The sequence below is a fragment of the Rhinoraja longicauda genome, chromosome 21, assembly GCF_053455715.1.
Source record: "Rhinoraja longicauda isolate Sanriku21f chromosome 21, sRhiLon1.1, whole genome shotgun sequence".
NCBI classification, from domain to species: domain Eukaryota; kingdom Metazoa; phylum Chordata; class Chondrichthyes; order Rajiformes; family Arhynchobatidae; genus Rhinoraja; species Rhinoraja longicauda.
Window position 1 is genome coordinate 3,359,010 of NC_135973.1, and position 21,641 is coordinate 3,380,650.

The following is a 21,641-nucleotide window of genomic DNA, read 5'->3' on the forward strand; positions in this document are numbered from 1 at the left end:
CATAGGGGGTAGACACAAAATGCTGCAGTAACTCAGTGGGACAGGCAGCATCTCTGGATAGAAGGAATGGGTGATGTTCTGGGTCGAGACCCTTCTTCGCACTCAGGATGCAAGTTACAGATTACAAGTTACACAATCTCAAATCGACACTTTTGCTTAACGTAACACGATTCACTAAAACGGACTTCAGTGAGAACGGACTAAGGTACACTGTACAATCCAATCACGTGAGTGAACACAAGGACAGCCACATTATTTAACATCACACATGAGAAATCTTTGAAACAAATTCTTTTAAACAAAAAATATATTTCTTTAACATTCATTTATTAATGGACATTTACACAAACATATTTATTTAACAAATAAAACTGCTACAAAAATTAATCGTAATGCTGCTCTTGCTTACATTCATGTCTGGAGGGACGGCTTCATGTAAAACTATTTAAAAAAAAACACACTGGGACAGAAAAAAAGTGAGAGAATATTCAGTAGACTGCTTATTGTTCCAATGAGGTGAGTTGAGTCGTTCCTAAAAAGGAGATACAAGCAACTGCAGATGCTGAAATCTTGAGCAAAACACAAAGTGTTGGAGTAACTCAGTGGATCAGGCAGTGTCTGTAGTTACTGCAGAACTTTGTATTTTGCCTCTAACCTTATCATGCTTTAGTATTTTAGTACAACAACATTGCTATGGGCAAAACACAGAGTGTTGGAGGAATCAACAGGTCAGGCAGCATTGGTACAAGGGACTGACAGGTGATGTTTTGGGTCAGGAACCTTCTTCAGACTGATTTTAGAACGGGGGAGAAAGCTGGAAAAGAAATGGGGATGGGGCAAAAGCTTGGCAATTGATAGGTGGATACAGGTGAGGAGGGGGTAATTGGCAGATGGGTGGAGTAAGTGACAAAGCAAGGCCAGGAGTAAAAAGCGGACACAAAGGTGTTGGAGAAGGAAAATAATGACACATGAAAGGTAAAGCCAGAGGGAGGGATATAGGTGGAAGTGGACAGGTGGGCGGAGTAATAAGGGGGATAAAAGATAAATGAGGAAATTGGGGATGGGAGATGCGTGTACAAAGGCTCCTGATTTGAAACATCGTCTCCATGGATGCTGCCTGACCTGCCGTGTTCATCCAGCACATTGTGTTTTGCTCACGATTCCAGCATCTGCAGTTCCTTGCATCTTCAACACTGCTATGACTCTGGAACAGATTAAAGGAGACGATTGGAACCATGGATGTGTGGAGCACGCATGGAATTTTAATGCAGCCATCTCATTTTGTATTTCTGTTTAAAGAAAAAAAACACAAAGGGCAAAAGAATCAAAAGTAACGACTCCTGCCAAGTGTGTGCTTATAAGCTTATTGCTAAAATGTCAGCCCTTATGACCTTCAAAAACTGTCATCGTGCAAGGCACTGCACTGTTCCCACTGAGATGGAATATGACCCATACCCACTGACTAGGGGATGACACTGACTGACAGCGCTGCCCCTGGCAGTTTTGACACACGCTGAAATTACATTCATCTCAAAGCTGTCGCTACATTGGGATTTGCCAAGGAACTGACAACACTCTCAGGCCATTTGTCGTGTTGCGTTACTTACACGCGACACTCAAATGTGGGTATTTTACATCTCACATTTGTAATCATAAAACCCACTGGTACCAAACATGTAAAAACAAAAACAATGCTTTCAATAACGAAAACAATTCCCTGGAGGTTAATATCTGACCACAATCAGTTTTGCGATTACTCTCCTCCGGAACTACTAACCAGCACAGAACTAACACAAAAAAGAATTTGGACTTCTCACGGAGTTGACAGGCAGCACAATGCCTGGCAGTTTACCGCCTAAGAGGGTACCAAAGCCAGGCGACCCTGTGTGCAGGTCCCAGAAGTGGATCTGCAATCACTCATTACATTCGCTCCACAGTTTTAAACCTCTACTCCAACAGCAGCATTTCTACTATAACTATGCAATCTTTAATCGGACTTTGCTGGACTTTATCTTGCACTAACCATTATTCCCTTCATCCTGTATCTGTACACAGTGTGGGTGACTTGATTGTAATCATGTTTAGTCTTTCCGCTGACTGGCTAGCACGCCACCAAAGAGCTCTTCACTGTACCTCGGAACACATGACAATAATAAACTAAACTAAAATAAACACTTGTGCTCAGATTTTGGCACAAAGTGCTGGAGTAAATCAACTGGTCAGGCAGCATCCCCAGAGAACGTGGACAGGAGACATTACAGTCGGGACCCTTCCATCCATGTTCTCCAGAGATGCTGCCTGACCTACCGAGTTACTCCAGCACTTTGTGTCTTTTCTTTGTAAACCAGCATCTGCAGTTCTTTGTATCTACATAACAATCACACACAGACATGACAAAGTACAAAAATATGAAGTAAAAAATGAACACATATTTGCAATAACAACATTTAAAAGGCATTTGGACAGGCACCTGGATTGGAAAGGTTTAGAGGGATATGGGTCAAACGAAGGCAGGTGGAACTAGTGTAGATGGGGCAACTTGGCATGGGTAAGTTGGGCTGAAAGGCCCGTTTCCATGCTATTCGACTCACTAATTAACAAAATATAGAATTAGAAAACCCTGTTGTCATGTTTTTTAGTTACCCATCAGTCTTTTTGTGGCAAAAAGTGGACTTTTCCATATATTTCTGTTGGGTCCAACAAAACATTATGCATTTGTGTATTCAGTTTAAATGGCATCTGTGGAGAAAGGAGTCAACGAAAGTGAAGGCAAGAATAATCTTGTGACCTCATAAGTAAAGGTAGAGTTGTAAAAACAAGGAACTGCAGATGCCAGTTTATAGAAAAAACAAAGTGCTGGAGTAACTCAGCAGGTCAGGCAGCAACTCTGGAGAAAATAGATAGGTGACGTTTCAGGTTGGGATCCTTCTTCAGACTGATTGTTGGGGGGTGGGGAAGAAAGCTGGAAAAGAAGCAGGGCGGGCCAAAGCTGGGCAGGTAATAGGATGTTACAGGTAAAAGGAGGAGGGGGGAATTAGAAAGACTGATGATTGGACAAAAACCAGAGATGAAAAGGCAGAAGGTGTGAGCATGTAACAAAGGTCTTTATTTCACAAAATGCTGGAGTAACTCAGCAGGTCAGGCAGCATCTCAGGAGAGAAGCAATGGGTGACGTTTCGGGTCAAGATGTAACAAAGGTAATGCCACAGTGGTTATGAGAGATTTCAACATGCAGGTAGACTGGAAAAATCAGGTTGGCACTGGACCCCAAGAAAGGAGGTTTGAAGAGTGCCTCCAAGATGGATTCTTAGAGCAGCTTGTACTGGAGCCTACCAGGGAGAAGGCAATTCTGGATTTAGTGTTGTGTAATGAACTGGATTTGATAAGGGAACTCAAGGTAAAGGAACTATTAGGAGGTAGTGACCATAATATGATAAGTTTTAAACTTCAATTTGAGAGGGAGAAGGTAAAATCAGAAGTCAGTATAGCAGTTGAACAAAAGGGACTATGTTGGCATGAGGGAGGAGCTGGCCAAAGTTGACTGGAAAGGGACCGTAGCAGGGTTGACGGTGGAACAGCAATGGCAGGTGTTTCTGGGAATAATCCAGAAGATGCAGGATAATTTCATTCCAAAGAGGAAGAAAGATTCTAAGGGGAGTAAGAGGCGACCGTGGCTGACAAGGGAAGTCATGGGCAGTATAAAAATAAAAGAGAAGACGTATAACATAGAAAAGATGAGCAGGAAGCCAGAGGATTGGGCAACTTTTAAAGATCAACAGTAGGTAACTAAAAAGGCAATATGGGGAGATAAGATGAAGTATGAAGGTAAGCTAGCCAAGAATATAAAGGATGATAGTAAAAGCTTCTTTAGATATGTGAAGAGGAAAAAATAAGTTAAGACAAATGTGGATCCCTTGAAGACAGAAACAGGTGAACTTATTATGGGGAACAAGGAAATGGCAGACGAGTTGAACAAGTATTTTGGTTCTGTCTTCACTAAGGAAGACACAAACAATCTCCCAGATGTACTAGGGAACAGAGGACCTAGGGTGAGGGAGGAAATGAAGGAAATTCACATTAGTCAGTAAATGGTGTTGGGAAGACTGATCGGACTGAAGGCTGATAAATCCCCAGGGCCTGATGGTCTACATCCCAGGATACTCAAAAAGGTGGCTCTAGAAATTGTGGATGCATTGGTGATCATTTTCCAATGTTCTCTTGACTCTGTCCTGTGGATTGGAGGGTAGCTAATGTTATCCCACTTTTCAAGAAAGGAGGGAGAGAGAAAGCAGGGAATTATAGACCAGGCAGCCTGACATCGGTGGTGGGGAAGATGCTGGAGTCGATTATCAAAGATGTAATAGTGGCGCATTTGGATAGCAGTAACAGGATCAGTCCAAGTCAGCATGGATTTATGAAGGGAAATCATGCTTGACTAATCTTCTGTACATTTTTGAGGATGTAACAAGTAAAATGGACAAGGGAGAGCCAGTGGATGTAGTGTACCTGGACTTTCAGAAAGCCTTTGATAAGGTCCCACACAGGATATTAGTAAGCAAAATTAGAGCACTTGGTATTGGGGGCAGGGCATTGACATGGATAGAAAATTGGTTGGCAGACAGGCAACAAAGAGTAGGGATTAACGGGTCCCTTTCAGAATGGCAGGCAGTGGCGAGTGGAGTGCCGCAAGGTTCGGTGCTGGGACTCAACTATTTACAATATACATTAATGATTTAGATGAAGGAATTAAAAGTAACATTGGCAAATTTGCAGATGACACAAAGCTGGGTGGCAGTTTGAACTGTGAAGAGGATGCTATGAGGATGCAGGGTGACTTGGACAGGTTGTGTGAGTGGGCAGATGCAGTATAATGTGGATAAATATGAGGTTATCCACTTTGGAGACAAGAACGGGAAGGCAGATTATTATCTGAATGGTGTCAGGTTAGGAAAAGGGGAAGTACAATGAGATCTGGGTATCCTTGTACATCAGTCACTGAAAGTAAGCATGCAGGTACAGCAGGCAGTGAAGAAAGCTAATGGCATGCTGGCCTTCATAACAAGAGTTGAGTACAGGAGCAAAGAGGTCCTTCTGCAATTGTACAGGGCTTCGGTGAGATCGCACCTGGAGTATTGTGTGTCGTTTTGGTCTCCTAATTTGAGGAAGGACATTGTTGCTATTGAGGCAGTGAGGCGTAGGTTCACTAGGTTAATTCCCAGGATGGCCGGACTGTCATATGATGAAAGAATGGAGCGACTGGGCTTGTATTCACTGGAATTTAGAAGGATGAGAGGGAATCTTATAGAAACATATAAAATTATTAAGGGATTGGACACGCTAGATGCAGAAAACATGTTCCCGATGTTGGAGGAGTCCAGAACCAGGGGCACAGTTTAAGAATAAGGGGTAGGCCATTTTGGACTGAGATGAGGAAAAACTTTTTCACACAGAGTTGGGAATTTGTGGAATTCTCTGCCTCAGAAGGCAGTGGAGGCCGATTCACGGGATGCATTCAAAAGAGAGTTAGATGAGGTCTTAGGATTAGACGAATCGAGGGGTATGGGGAGAAGGCAGGAACGGGGTACTGATTGAGAATGATCAGCCATGATCGCATTGATTGGCGGTGCTGGCTCAAAGGGCCGAATGGCCTACTCCTGCACCTATTGTGTCTATCTAAACATAACACAAAAAGTAAGGAAATTTGTGTTTGGTAGATTATTTCTTTGTTGTAACAATGCTTCTTGGCAATAAATCTTATACTGTTGGAAAACCTGTTTATTTCCCTTTTAAATGGCGCCACATTTGTAAGGAACATGCATTTGTGGGATGAGCAGCAGAGCTGAGTATATGGGTTGCGCCCATGAAAAATTTGCCAAATCTTCTCTGCCAATGCCAAACAGCTTATTCTGCTGTTGCTATTGACTCTTGTTTTGAGCTTCTGGTACCCCCAGGTGCTGACAATCAGGTGCCTGATTGGCAGCATCTGTGAACATGGGCCCTGCTACAGTGGTCAGTAGGTGTCTGCTCCAAGAATCGGCATGCCACGTTTGACTGATCTGGATAGGGCCAGTGCGATAGGGCAACTTCAAACTGGTGTTCCGCAAAACCAAGTTTGGAGTGAGCCCTAGTAACATCTCCAAAGTGAAGGCCAAGTTCCATATAACGGGGGATGTCAGAGGCAGGTCGCAAAGTGGGCGTCCCAAGAAGACGACACCCGAAGAAGACCGTTTCCTCACCCTGTCAGCACTTAGGAACCGTAGGTTGTCTTCTACAGATTTGCAGTCAAGATTTGCAGGACGATATGGCCGACGGCTCTCTGCCCAGACAATTCGGAACAGACTGCACGCAGCCGATCTCCGGTCTCATAGGGCTGCCAGGAGGCCTGCCATGACTGCCCTTCACCGTCAGGCCCGTTTGCGCTGGTGTCGGCAACACGTGCACTGGAACCTGAACATGTGGAGGAACGTTATGTTCAGCGATGAGTCCAGATTCTGCCTACGGCAGTTGGATCATAGGGTCAAAGTGTGGAGAAGACGCAGAGAACGCTATGCTGATTGCTGCACCGATAGAGTAAAATCTTTTGGTGGAGGCAGTGTGATGGTGTGGGGCAGCATCTCCCTGACTGGAAAAACGAGGCTTGTCATCATTGGAGGCAATCTCAATGCAGAGAGATATCGAGATGAGATTCTGCAACCAGTGGCAATCCCATATCTCCACAGTCTGGGACCGAACTCTATCCTCCAAGATGACAATGCTCGCCCCCACAGAGCAGGGTTTCTCAGAGACTACCTCCAGAATTTGGGAGTGGAGAGGATGGAATGGCCTGCCAGCAGTCCTGACCTCAACCCCATTGAACACTTGTGGGATCAGCTTGGGCGTGCTGTTCGTGCCAGAGTGACCAACACAACCACGTTGGCTGACTTGCGACAAATGCTGGTTGAAGAATGGGATGCCATCCCACAACAGTGTGTGACCAGGCTGGTGACCAGCATGAGGAGGAGGTGCCAGGCTGTTGTGGCTGTGTATGGCTCTTCCACACGCTACTGAGGCTCCTGTTTATTAAATGAATAAATTGTTAAATTGCCAATATGTCCTGTTTCTTCAGACTTCAATCATCCAATCCACCAAACAACACCGAACAAGAGTCAATGGCAGAATAAGCTGTTTGGCATTGGCAGAGAAGATTTGGCAGATTTTTCATGGGCGCAACCCACATACTCAGCTCTGCTGCTCATCCCACAAATGCATGTTCCTTACAAATGTGGCACCATTTAAAAGGGAAATAAACAGGCTTTCCAACGGTATAAGATTTATTGTCAAGAAGCATTGTTACAACAAAGAAATAATCTACCAAACACAAATTTCCTTACTTTTTGTGCTATGTTTATGTATCTAAAAGGATTGAAAATGCGAATTGTAAAGCTAGAGGAAGGGATAAAGGGAGAGGGGGGAAATGGGTGTGTCCAGGTGGGGCACGGGGAGGGGAGGAGTACGGGGGGACATGGGTAGTGTTGGGAAGGGGTGGGGTGGAAAGACAAGTGGGGTGGTAGACCACAGATTGGAGAGGTAATGCACAGTGACTAGAGATAATTTTCTTAATTATGAGTCAATACCAGGAAGTGGGATGTGGCAAAAAGTTAAAATGAATCAGAATGGTTTGCCCCAATCGTAAGATTTTTTTTTTTCCATAGTCACCCATTGTAACTCGAGTTAAAAATCACAGTAAATACAATTTACAGTGTGGGATCACACATTAAATAGCAGGAACTTGGGGAATCGGCATGGAAGGCTTACCAAATTTCAATTTCTTGCTTCGTATTTTCTTAATAAAAGAGATTACCTCAAGGAACAGATTAGCGACACGACTTAAGATTGCAAAATGATAAACTTCTTACTTCTAAAGTGAGTGTTTGTGATTTTGCTATGCCAGAGAGCACAGCCTCAGAATAAAAGGATGTGCCTCTAGAAGGGAGATGAGGAGGTATTTCTTTAGCCAGAAGCTAAAGCCAGATGCGGCAAATCTGTGGAATTCATTGCCGCAGACGGTGGTGGAGGCCAAGTCATTAGGTATTTTTAAAACGGAGACTGATAGGTTCCTGATTGGTAAAGATGTCAAAGGTTATGGGGAGAAGGCAGGAGAATGGGGTCGAGAGGGAATAATACATCCACCATGATCGAATGGCGGAGCAGACTCGATGGGACAAATGGCCTAATTCTGCTCTTATGTCTCATGAACCTATGAACTTATGAACTATTAGTGGCAGGTAGATAGACACAAAGTGCTGGAGTAAGTCAGCGGGTTAGGCAGCATCACTGGAGAAAAAGGAAGGGTGACGTTTCTGGTCGGAACCCTTCTTCGGATATGGTTCTTCAAACCTGCATCGGCAGCTCCTTGTTTCTACATATAAGTACCAGGTATGTGGGTAGTAGCAACTGTAGGGCCGACTCCATCTGCTTTCCTTGGCTTTGGGTATAGAAAAAACCCAGAGTAAACTGTAAAAGCATTATAAGCAGTAAGCACACAGCGAGGATTAAACGTAAGACTGTGTGATATTCTTTCTCAGCAAGTCAAGCACAGCCTTGGTTACCGCCATCCACACCGGAATGATAAAGTGTTTTGACTGTGACTTCTTGAAACCTGCAATTTTTAACCGGCATGTATTGCTCTATTGCTCTGGGCATCAGTCCCTGGGTTACATGACCACTGAGATGAGTTAAGCGTTTGTCATGAAGCATCATTCTGTGGTTGGCTGCCCACCCACCACTTCTCCAAGTGTTAATTTGCACCTTGTAAGTCCACGTGGTGTGTGTCCTTCATCACCGGGTCATGTCCTGGAGCTCGCTGTCATGTGGTCATTCTCAAGCTGATTTTGCTCGATCCAAATTGTCTTCTTCTGCTCTTCAGCAATTTTCTCTTTGATGATTTTAATGAGCTCCTTCACGCTACTCCAGCACTCAGACTCCACGATGACGTACAGGCAGGGAAGAGCCTCCAGTTCACTCTCGTTCGAACGGCAGCTTTTCAATAGCTCGTCCTCGCCACTGTCTGATTTTGCCGGCAACCGCCTGAAACAAGAGAGATTCATTCTTGCCTTTAGCTCAGATTAATTTAGAGATACAGCATGGGAAACGAGACCCTTCGGCCCACCGAGTCCATGCTGACCATCCATCACCCATTCATACTAGTTCCATGTTATCCCACTTTCTCATCCACTCCCTGCACACTGGGGGACATTTTACAGAGGGTTGATTTAAACTATGAGATGCCCACATACCGGGGGGGGGGGGGGGGGGGGGAAGAGAGAGAGAGAGGGGGGGGGAGAGAGAGAGAGAGGGGGGGGGGGAGAGAGAGGGGGGGGAGAGAGAGAGAGGGGGGGAGAGAGAGAGAGGGGGGGGAGAGAGAGAGAGAGAGAGAGACAGAGAGACAGACAGACAGACAGACAGACAGACAGACAGACAGACCCCCACCCCCGTTGGGCATCATCTGTGGATAGGAAAAGGGAGGGTTTTGACCCAAAACATCACCTGCCCATGTTCTTCACAGGTGCTGCCTGACCCGCTGAGGTACTCTATTGCACTTTGTGTCCTTCTGAGCATCTATGGAGGGCACAGATTGGTGATGAGTCAGTTCAGGATCAGACTCCAGTCTGAAGAAGGGTCCTGAACCCGGAATGTCACTTGTCCGTTCCTTCCACAGATGCTGGCCAGAGCTACCTGGATCTCTGGGCATTTTCTGCTGAGTGAGTTGCCAGGTGAGTTTCGATCTTAACCCTGCAATCAGCTTTCCAACCCTCTGGATCAATTCAACTCACTGTCCAATTGAAAGTTCAAATTTTAACCTGGTGATGTGAACAATTATTTTCTCAACAAGAACTCAGTGTCGTCAGATCCCTAGGCAACTTTAATTCAGTCACATTGATTTGAGGTGGCAACTTTAACTAATTAAAACCAGCAGCATGAAAAGCATCAGACAATACCTGAAACGTTTGATGTTCTTCTCACAGACTCTAATGACGATTATAATTGGATAGATGTCTTTCTCAATTAAATCTCTCGTGCAGCTCAGGCCGGCTTCCAGTAAACAATGTTTATTCTGTGTGCGGGAAGAGAGAAGAACATTTGAGTGAGCGTCACAGCGAGCTATCGCAACTGTTCCAAAGCAGAAAGTAATGCAAAGTGTTGAGGGGGCGACGGGGCCGAGAGGTCATTGTGGCTGCCGCATTAAAGCCCGCGCTGCTGCGCCTGTCTGATAGTAGACTGAAAGACTGGATTACACTTTGAAGAGATTAAGCATAAAAGGTTCCCTGGGCACTGTGCACATTCTAATTACATTGTTTCATGTCCGCTTCCCCGGTTACTTCCACATAAGTTTCTTCCCCACTCCCTGCACTCCTGAGGATTAGGGGAAATACTTAATTAGACGGCCGTCCAAATGACTTTAACGTGGTCAATCTGGTCAGCAAATGTCACCCGTGTGGCGGATCAGGCCACTCCTTGGGTCAGCCCCCTCGTTACGTGACGGACAGGCGTAAGGGGTTAAAAGCCTGACCAGGGGGAGGCGTGGCTCTTACCCTAGGGGAACTACGCTGTGGGCTGAAGGGCAGCCTAATAAAAGAATCTTACTAAAAACTGCCTGGCGTCTTGCCTTTTCTCTGGCCTCTGCCAGGCCACTACATTGGTGACCTCGACGGACATCACACGTAGTGATGTCGAACGTTGATGTGCAACCCGGTCCTGCCGACCTCGATGCCGTCTCCCTCAAACTCCCGACCCTGTGGACCGAAGAGCCTGAGGTCTGGTTTCAGCAGGCAGAGGCACAGTTTGCTGTGCGAGGGGTAACCGTCGACTTGACGAAGTACTTTTATGTCGTCAGCGCCCTGGACCAGGCGACAGCAAGGCGAGTAAAGCCTTACCTTAATGACCCCCCCGCGGATGACAAATATAAGGGCCTTAAAGAACTCCTTATCAGGAGGTTCGGCCTCAGCGACGCCGAGAGGGCAACTCGAGTTATGAGCCAGGGGGGGCTCGGGGACCGACGGCCGTCGGCCCTTCTGGAGGACATGCTCGCCCTTATGGGCAACCACCCACCCTGTTTCTTATTCAAGCAGGCCTACCTGCGGCAGCTCCCCGTCGACCTCCGTTCTCAGCTCGCTGAGGACCCCTTCACCGACACGCAGTGGCTGGGCGAGCGCGCTGATCAAATATGGATGTCCCATCGGGAGGACCTGGAAGCCCTAGCCGTCTTTTCCGCGGCGTCGGAAGGCCAACAGCAAGCTGGGGCCGCCGTCGACCCCGTTTCAGGGCGACCCCCGCGGCGAAATCCGGCCGCCATCGGGCACCCCGGTGCCGGCACGCCCTTCTCGCACGGCCCGCCAACAGTTCAGCCAGACGCCACCAGAGGTCGCTGGTGGTCGGCCCAAGCAGCACCACCTCCAATACCGCTGGAGACCACCGGAGGTCGCTGGTGGGCATCCCAGTCTGCACCACCACCGGACACCAGCAAAGGGGGCTGGTGTTATTATCACCGTTGCTGGGGACCGAACGCCAAGCAATGTCGCCTACCCTGTGCCTTTCCGGGAAACGCAAGGGCCGGCCGTCAGTGATCCCTTCGGCGGCCGGCCAGATCCATCGCGTGTTCGCTCGGGATCGCCGCACCGGGGGTCGGTTCCTCGTCGACACTGGAGCAGAGGTGAGCGTCCTACCTCCTTCCACCGCCGATATCCATACGGGCAAACGCGGCCCCCTCCTCACTGCGGCGAACGGTAGCCCCATCAACACTTACGGGGCCTGCCAGCTCGCCCTTAACTTCGGCGACAGCTGGTTCACGTGGCGGTTTATTATTGCCGATGTTTCCCAGCCGCTGCTGGGCGCCGACTTCCTGCGGGCGCATTCCATGCTCGTGGATGTCAGGCGGCAGCGCCTGGTGCACTCCAGCACGCTGAGGCCGGTCTCCCCCAACGTCGGACACCTGTCGTCCGTGGATGCGACGTACGCGCACATCCTGGCGGACTTCCCGGACATTGTGGAAACCCACTTCTCCTCCTCCTCCGCTCCCAAGCACGGGGTGCAACATCACATCCCCACCACCGGGCCACCCGTGCACGCCCGAGCGCGGCCTCTCGCTCCAGACAAGCTCCGTCTAGCTCGAGAGGAGTTTCGTCAGATGGAGTCAATGGGCATCGTGCGCCCCTCCGATAGCCCGTGGGCGTCACCACTCCACTTGGTCCCCAAGGCGGACGGGGGTTGGCGACCGTGCGGGGACTATCGGCGCTTAAATGACGCGACCGTTCCCGACAGGTACCCGGTTCCGCACATCCAGTACTTTAATGCCCATCTGGCCGGAGCATCCGTGTTCTCCAAGGTGGACCTTGTGCGCGGATATAATCAAATCCCGGTCCACCCCGATGACATCCCCAAGACTGCCATCATCACCCCGTTCGGCCTATTCGAGTTCCTACGGATGCCGTTCAGATTGAAGAACGCCGCACAGGCCTTCCAGCGGCTTATGGACTGTGTGTGCCGTGGCCTAGAATTCGTCTTTGTGTACTTGGACGACGTACTCGTGGCCAGCCGCTCGAGGCAGGAGCACTGCACCCACCTCCGCCAGCTGTGTAAACGCCTCAGCGAGTACGGTTTGTCAATTAATACTTCCAAGTGCCGTTTTGGGGTGACGGCCATCGATTTCCTCGGCCATCGGGTGACCCCACAAGGGGTGGTACCTCTTCCGGACAGGGTCGAAGCTGTCCGCCGTTTCCCCCGACCGACCACTGTCAAGGGCCTGCAGGAATTCGCCGGGATGGTCTCGTTCTATCACCGCTTCCTGCCGTCGGTAGCCCGAACTATGCGCCCACTCTTCCACCTCATGGCTGGTCGCCGCAAGGAGGTCGAGTGGGACGACGAAGCAGGAGCGGCCTTTGAGCAGGCTAAGGAGGCCCTGGCCAGGGCCACGATGCTCGTCCATCCTAAGGAGGATGCCCCAACCGCCCTGACCGTGGACGCTTCTGAGGTGGCGGTCGGTGCGGTGCTAGAGCAGCACATCGACGGGTGTTGGCGGCCACTCGCCTTCTTTAGCAGGCACCTCAGCGGGGCCCAACGGCATTACAGCGCGTTCGACCGGGAGCTCCTCGCCCTCTACCTCGCGGTACGCCACTTTCGGTACTTCCTAGAGGGGAGACCCTTCACCGCGTTCACAGACCACAAGCCACTCACCTTTGCGTTCGCCAAGGTTTCGGATCCGTGGTCTGCGCGGCAACAGAGACAATTGGCTTATGTGTCGGAATACACCACCTCAATTCGGTTCGTGGAGGGAAAAAACAACAGGGTGGCCGACGCCCTGTCTAGACCCGCGATCCACGCCGTCCTACAAATGGCCGGGGGGATCGACTATTCCGCCCTAGCAGCCGCGCAGCTGGGGGACGAGGAGATGGCCACCTATCGTACAGCCGTGTCCGGCCTGCAGCTGGAGGACATTGTCTGTGGCCCCGGGGATACAACACTGTTGTGCGACACCTCCACTGGCCTGCCGCGGCCCATCGTCCCTGTCGTCTGGCGTCGCAGGGTATTCGAGGTGCTGTCTCACCCCTCCATTCGGGCGACGGTGGCCCTTGTATCCTCCCGTTTCATGTGGCACGGGCTGCGTAAGCAGGTCGCACACTGGGCACGCACCTGCATCCCGTGCCAAACTTCAAAAATCCAGCGACACGTGCGTGCGCCTCTGCAAGAGTTTCGTGTCCCTCGGCAGCGCTTCGACCACATTCATGTGGAATCGTGGGGCCGCTGCCCCCGTCCCGGGGCATGACCCACCTCTTCACTGTGGTAGATCGCTTCACGCGGTGGCCGGAGGCCATTCTGCTGGCAGACACCTCGACGGCCACCTGCGCGCGGGCCTTGGCGGCGCACTGGATCGCCCGGTTCGGGGTGCCACTGGACATTACATCCGACCGGGGGCCACAGTTCACTTCGGAACTGTGGTCGGCCATGGCAAGACTCTTGGGTGTCAGCCTACACCACACTACGGCGTACCATCCACAGTCGAACGGGTTGGTGGAACGCTTTCACCGCCAGCTGAAGGCTGCCCTGAAGGCTCGGCTCACGGGCCCAGACTGGGTGGACGCCCTGCCGTGGGTTTTGCTGGGGATCCGCACCGCACCCAAGGAGGACTTGGCCTCCTCCTCCGCCGAGTTGGTGTACGGGGCCCCCTTGACGGTTCCCGGGGAGTTCATCCCACCAGCGCAGGGTCGAGTGGAGCAGCCTTCTGACGCCCTGCAACGTCTTCGGCAGACGGTGGGCAGGCTGGCACCTGTGCCCACGTCACGTCATGGGACCTTCCAGCCACACGTCCCTGCCGCTCTGGAGGACTGCCAGTTTGTGTTCCTGCGCAGGGACGCACACCGATCACTTCTCCAGCGGCCGTACGAGGGCCCCTTCCGGGTCCTGCAACACGGCTCGGCCACATTCGTTCTGGACATGGGGGGTCGCAGAGAGACTGTTTCGGTCGCACGGCTGAAGCCGGCACACGTGGACATTGATCGGCCGGTGCCGGTTGCGCAGCCCCGCCCGCGCGGTCGCCCCCCGTCCAAGCTACCCCCTCCAGTGTCTGCTACGACCCCTCCACCTGTCGGTCAGTCGCCGGTCCCTGCGCCGGTCATGGTGCGCACCCGGGCTGGTCGCCTCGTGCGCCCTCCTGTCCGTTTTGTACCTCCGGTTCTTGGGGGGGGGGGGGTCCTGTGGCGGATCAGGCCACTCCTTGGGTCAGCCCCCTCGTTACGTGACGGACAGGCGTAAGGGGTTAAAAGCCTGACCAGGGGGAGGCGTGGCTCTTACCCTAGGGGAACTACGCTGTGGGCTGAAGCGCAGCCTAATAAAAGAATCTTACTAAAAACTGCCTGGCGTCTTGCCTTTTCTCTGGCCTCCGCCAGGCCACTACACCCGGGTGTTTCACGAGGGGAGGTTGGGGTGAGGAGGGGCCGAGATGAGGGGGGGCCGGGATGAGGGGGCGGCATGAGGGGGGGGCGGCATGAGGGGAGGGGGCGGGATGAGGGGGGGGGGCGGGATGAGGGGGGGGCGGGATGAGGGGGGTTGGGGGGAGGGTTGGGGTGAGGGATGGTTGGGGTGAGGGAGGGTTGGGATGAGGGGGTGGGATGAGGGGGTGGGTGAGGGGGCATGGGTGAGTGTATTGGGTGAGGGTGGGGGGATGGGGTGAGGGAGTAGGCGGTGGGGGGCAAGGTGTGAATGGGTGGAGGGGCAGGGGTGAGGGATGGGCATGGGTAGGGTGTATTGAGTGAGGAGGCAGGGGGTGGGGGGGATGGGGTGTGTGGGCAGGGGGTAGGTCATGAAGGGATAGAGCATGAGGGATAGGGTGTATGGGGTGAGTGGGCAGATCCCCCACGGGGGGGGGGAGAGAGAGAGTAGCAGTTGTAAAAATCTGTGCAATTTGTATCTTCATCAGAGAGAAATAAAGGGATTGGGGGGAAAATAATTGAGGGGGTGGGGGTGATTTTAATGGCAGCCAGTTTACTACCTGCTCCAATCCCTCTCCGAAACACATAAATGAGGAAATATGAGAATGCTGAAGTTATGAACAGACAGAACATTTGCTGTCAATAGATGACATAAAAGGAGGCAGAATTTACAGTTCAGAAGTGGCCTTTTGGGCCGGGATCTTTGCCAAGTTTAATGTTCTGCAGGTAATTTAATTCGAGGCACCAGGGCTATAAACCGTCATTGTAAAATACCGACACAATATTAAGCCTGACTCTTTTTAAGAGAGCGTTGCTTTGTGAGAGGAGTGCATTTTCTTCTTAATGAACTCTCTCTGATTGCAGATAAACTTACTGAAGCATAATCTTCACTCTATAATTATTCACACATGATTAAAAATGGGATAATTTATAATGGGGAATAAGGAAATGGTGTTGCAACTAAACAAATTTCTTTTTTTTGTTCCTACTATTGGGAAGAAGGTAACAGGAGTCTGTAAAGCATGTCCACCAGGTTGAAGAACAGCTTCTGCAAAACAACATAGTGCTGGAATAACTCAGCGGGACAGGCAACATCTCTGGAGAACATGGATGGGAAACGTTTCGGGTCGGGACCCTTGTTCAGACTGATTTTGGGGGGCATGTATTGGGGGTGGGGGGACAAAAAAGTCCATGTGTGGTTATTTTGGGACTCTGGATTAGTCCAAAAAAATTCTCGGTGTCTTTGATGGCTTTGCAAAGGTTATAAATGGGTAAATATTTTTAAATGGTAAGAAACCGGGAAATATCGATATGTAAGGGATCCAGCGATCCCCACACATTAACACTATCCTACACACACTTGGGACATATTTTTTTACATTTATACCAAGCCAATTAACCTACAAACCTGAACGTCTTTGGAGTGCGAGGAAACCGAAGATCTCAGAGAAAACCCACGCATGTCATGGATAGAACGTACAAACTCCGTACAGACAGCACCCGTAGTCAGGATCGAACCCGGGTCTCTTTGTTCCCGCCCTTTGTTTGGGCTTTTTCTCACCTCCAGTTTATTTCCCCCGCCTCCTCTACTTTCAGACTGAAGGGTTCTGACCCGAAACGTCACCTATTTTTCTCCAGAGATGTCTGGCCTGCTGAGTTACTCCAGCACATTGCGTCTCCCTGAGCAGAGATCAAGTTGGTGAAGCTTCGATTGGCCAGAGTTTAGAATAAAGATCTTACAATGAAACGTGAAAAGAAAATCGTAGAGAGTTTGATAGACAAGGGAACCTCCCTGGTTGAGGGGTCCAGAACGAGGGCTCACAGTCTCAACATTTTACAGTGAAGCCTCAATTTGGAAACAATTTCAGAAAGGAGAGGATAAAACTGATTGGATAGCAGCCACCTTTCACCTGAATTTGTTGATAGAGAGTTGCAGTAATGGCAGCCATTTTGATAGACATCAGATTGATTTGCCAGGAAATTAAGGCTTAAGGCAGATAATGGCTGTTAATTGATTGAACCTGACATCTGATTAATGGGTTAATGCCCCTGGGACTATTTACCTTGCGTGCCTTGGTTTTAGCATTGTGATCAGAATCAGTTGAAATAAATAGACATTGATTAGAGATTAGGACGAGTTTGTCCTGGCGGCTTCCCAAACAGCCCACAGGCATGACATGACAGTGCATAATATCCCCACACTGAACGATAGCAGTTACTGGTGAATTGGTACATCTGCCACTGATCCTCAAAGGGTGAGGAAGAATGAGGTTGTTTCTCTGATGACCCAGGATTCTGATGACCCAGGATTATGTTGAATAATTACCCATGCAGTCTCCATTGTAATGCATAACATTATTACATTCAATATAATTCCTGATTTTCAGCCTATTCTGCTAAAAGAACATGTAGAAAAACACTGAAGGTGTGAAAACGCAGATGCTGGAATCTTGAGCAAACCTCAAAGTGCTGGAGGAACTCAGAGAGTCAGGCAGCATCTGTGGAGGACATGGATAGATGACGTTTCGATTCAGGACCCTTCTTCAGACTGATGGAGTGTGGGGGGGGGGGGGGAAGAGAGAAAACTCGAAAAGAGAGCTGGGGCAGAAAAAGGACTGGCAAGTGATAGGTGGATACAATGATTGGCAGATGGGTGGAGTAAGTGACAAAGGCGAGAGGTGTAAAGGAGACTAAAGAGTGTCTGAATTGGAGAAGTTAAAGAAGAGGTGTGGCAAAAGATTGCTGCATATTATTGTGTCTGAAGGTAGTGTGGTGAGATGCCAAGAAAGACATTTGTGTTATTGTGGACCAATACTACTTAGTCATAGAGTGATACAGCGTGGAAACAGGCCCTTCGACCCAACTTGCCCACAACGGCCAACAATGTCCCAGCTACACTAGTCCCACCTGCCGCATTTGGTCCATATCCCTCCAAACCTGTCCTATCTATGTACCTGTCTGACGCTTTTTTTAAACGTTGGGTTAGTCCCTGCCTCAACTACGTCCTCTGGCAGCTTGTTCCATAGCCCCACCACCCTTTGTGTGAAAAAGCTACCCCTCAGATTCCTATTAAATCTTTTCCCCTTCACCTTAAACCTATGCCCTCTAGTCCTCGATTCACATGCTCTGGGCAAGAGACTGTATTCCTCTCATGATTTTATACACCTCTTATAAGATCCTATTGCGCTCCAAGGAATAGAGTCCCAGCCTACTCAACCTCTCCCTATAGCTCACACCCTCTAATCCTGGCAACATCCTCGTAAATCTTCTCTGTACCCTGTACCCTTTCCAGCTTGCTTTTGCGTTTCTATGAGATTCTCCTTACAATCAATCACACTTTGCCTGCATGGTGGAAATGATTGTACATCAGGTGCTTCAATAATTACATGTTACTGGTACATTAACAGTGTGGTTAAAATACTGCAGTTACAGTGTTGATGCATCGGTAACTAATATGTAATTATTGATGCACATTTTATACAACAATTCCACAACACTGTCGTCATTGTGTCCAACAGGACTTTGCAAGCAGCAGTGATTGAACAAGGTCATCAGGTCATAAGTGATAGGAGTAGAATGAGGCCATTTGGCCCAACAAGTCTACTCCGCCATTCAATCATGGCTGATCTATCTCTCCCTCCTAACCCCATTCTCCCATAACCTCTGACACCTTTGCTAATCTATCTATGCCTTAAAAATATCCACTGACTTGACCTCCACAGCCTTCTGTGGCAATGAATTCCACAGATTCACCACCCTGATCATTTTGGCCAGAATCTAGGATGAATCCTTGCTGTTTAAGGGAACCTCCAATGTGACACAGATATAAGCCTCATACTTTCATTAACTTCCACCTCCCTATTTCTGACATTCAAATCTATCTTCCTCTGTTTGCACCTGTCCATCACCTAACAACATATGCTGTTAGGCCTTAGCTCCATGCTCTAGATTCCCACATTGGCTTCTGTGGAAAAGATGTCATTGAGCTGGAAAGAGTGCAGAGAAGATTTACAAGGATGTTGTCAGGGTGTGGGCTGTAAGGAGAAGTTGAAAGGCTAGGACTGGCCTGATTCTGCCCCTATGTCCTATGACATGCACATTTGAATTCTCCAATTTGAGGTAATTTATCAACATACACGCAGACCCTCCCCATCTTCCCTAAGCCCCACCAGGTGGAGCACCCATTTCTCTCACAATCCTGCCTCCCTTTCCCCTTCTCCTACTCCTTTCCACCTGTATATATCCTTTCATCTGGCTTCACATTTCACACTGCCTTTGTCCAACCACATGCCAATCAAACACCCCCTTCATCTATATCCACCTATCACTCGCCAGGCTTTGTACCACCCCATCCTCTCTTCCAGTTTTCTCCGCTCTCCTACAATTTGTCTCCTGAAGAGTCCCAACTCAAAACACCTATCCATGTTCTTCAGAGATGCTCCCTGACCCGCTGAGTTTCTCCAGCCTTTTGGGTCTTTTTCTGTGGCTAATTATTATATGTACTGATAACAGGACAATGAAATATGTAGGAAGGAACTGCAGGTGCTGGTTTACACCGAAGATAGACACAAAATGCTGGAGTAAGTCAGTGGGTCAGGCAGTCTGAAGAAGTGTCTCGACTGGAAACGTTACCTATTCCTTTTATCCATGGATGCTGTCTGACCCGCTGAGTTACTCCAGCTTTTTGAGTCTAGAACAATGAAATTCCTACATGCAGCAGCATAACAGGCCTGCAAACACAATACACACAGATAACATATCAACAAAAATTCAATAAATTAATAACCCCAATACAAATGCAAAACGTCTGAAGTCCTTACTACAATTAAAGGCAGGCCATAGTTGACAGATGAGGTTAGTGTTGTTTAATGTTCAAGAGCCTGATGGTTGTTGGGAAGAAGCTATTGATGTCCATGTTATTTATCTTGGAAACATGTTCGGAGGTTGTGTCACAGAGCTGAAGCAATTATGTTTTTGTACGCCCCATATTATGAAACAAACAAAACTGAAGAAGAAGAATCTCGCTTACCTTGGCAGTCACAGCTTTGATGTTGGCCGGCATGATGCATTCAAAAGCGTTTAAATGTTTTTCTCGGGAGAAAATAATCGGCTCAGACTTCAGTTTCTGTAAATATTCTTCTTTGTTTAAAATATCTGAAAGGTAAGTACTGAGGTTAATAAACTGATCCAAAGCAGTTTTCTTTAATCATAAGATTTTTGTACGCTACACTTCTCCCACAATGTTTTCATCTTTGTTCTCTCTAGCTAATGTTAAAGACGTTGTCTGTGCCACAAAGTCTTGTGTGTGCATTGAACCTGGACATCACCAGACTATTTAATGAGATATAATAATCTTCCAGGAGATTCAGCGTGGTCTGTATTGTGTTGTACACCTCTCGGGTAAGGAATCGGCAATAGTCATTCCCTGGTGGAGGTTTAGGTTTATTATTATTTCCATGTGTACCAGGACAGCATGTGGTTCAAGACCCTGGAGGCCAGCTGCCAATGCCACGGGAGGGTCTACTTGTCAGGGAGAAGCCTGGTCAGCTACAGCAGGAGATGTTCAGATTCTCCTCTCCAGGCAGCACGTCAAAACCACACCGTCATCTCTCGCAGATGGACGGATGCCAACAACAGTGCTGAGGTACAGTGAAAAGCTTTGTGTTCAGTTTAGTTTATTGTCACGTGTACCGAGTACATGGTTTCCAGTCAGCGGAATGACATTCCATGATTACAATCGAGCCATTTACAGGGTACAGATACACGATAAGGGAACAACGTTTTGTGCAAGGTAAAGCCAGCAAAGTCTGATCAAGGATAGTCCGAGGGTCACCAATGAGGTAGAGAGTAGTTGAGGACTGCTCTCTGGTTGTGGTAGGATGATTCAGTTGCCCGATAACAGCTGGGAAGAAACTGTCCCTGAATCTGGAGGTGTGCGTTTTACTCGTTTTGCATGCTATCCTATCGGATGCGATAATACTACACATAAATACAATCAAGCCAAACTCAAGTACAATAGGTAGGGCAAAGAGGAAAATACAGAGTGCAGGAAATAGTTCTCAGCATTGTAGCGCATCAGTTCCAGAGACAAAGTTGAATGTCCGCAATGGTGTAGAGGTGAATCGGACAGTCCCCTAGCTTATTGAAGGACCTTCTAGAAGCCTGATAACACAGGGGAAGAAGCTGTTCCTGAGTCTGGTGGTGCGCGGTTTCAAGCATCTGTACCTTCTGCCTAATGGGAGTAGGGAGGAGGAGGAATGACCGGGGTGGGACGTGTCTTTGATTATGTCGGCTGCTTTTCTGAGGCAGCATGAAATGTAGCTGGAGTCGATGGTGGGGATTCTAGTCTGTGTTGAACCTAGGCATCACTAGACTATTCAATGAGACACATTAATCTTCCATGAGATTCACTATGGTTCTATATTGTGTAGTACACCTCTCAGGTAAGGTGTGCGGAAAAATAATTTTCTGGTGATTTGACCTATGTTCACACTGACTCAAACATCATTTTAATCACATAAAAAAATACACAGCAGGTACAATTCAGTACAGACTGTTCAGCTCAACTATTCCTGGCACATGTTTATGGTCTCTATATGTTTTTCCAACCCCTTGCCATTATTTTCTTACTCAGGTATTTGGCTTCTCTTTAAAATGCTAAATTCACATCTTTGTGCTGCA

At 48.7% G+C, this 21,641-nt stretch overlaps 1 protein-coding gene and 1 long non-coding RNA gene across 2 annotated transcripts in view; one reads left to right on the plus strand and one right to left on the minus strand.

Moving 5' to 3' along the window:
- The window catches only part of LOC144604200 (uncharacterized), a 46,885-nt gene that overhangs the window by 21,467 nt on the left and 3,777 nt on the right, over positions 1–21,641 (plus strand). The window contains exon 2 of the long non-coding RNA XR_013548700.1: positions 20,428–20,604. This is a non-coding gene — a long non-coding RNA (uncharacterized LOC144604200). The remainder of the gene's footprint in view (positions 1–20,427; positions 20,605–21,641) is intronic.
- card11 (caspase recruitment domain family, member 11) overlaps positions 8,703–21,641 on the minus strand; it is a 219,206-nt gene continuing 206,267 nt past the window's right edge. Inside the window, exons 23-25 of the mRNA XM_078418409.1 lie at positions 19,990–20,114; positions 9,978–10,093; positions 8,703–9,066 (exon numbers count right to left, since the gene is read on the minus strand). Of these exons, the coding sequence (XP_078274535.1) occupies positions 8,826–9,066; positions 9,978–10,093; positions 19,990–20,114 (482 nt within the window). The 3' untranslated portion in view covers positions 8,703–8,825. The remainder of the gene's footprint in view (positions 9,067–9,977; positions 10,094–19,989; positions 20,115–21,641) is intronic.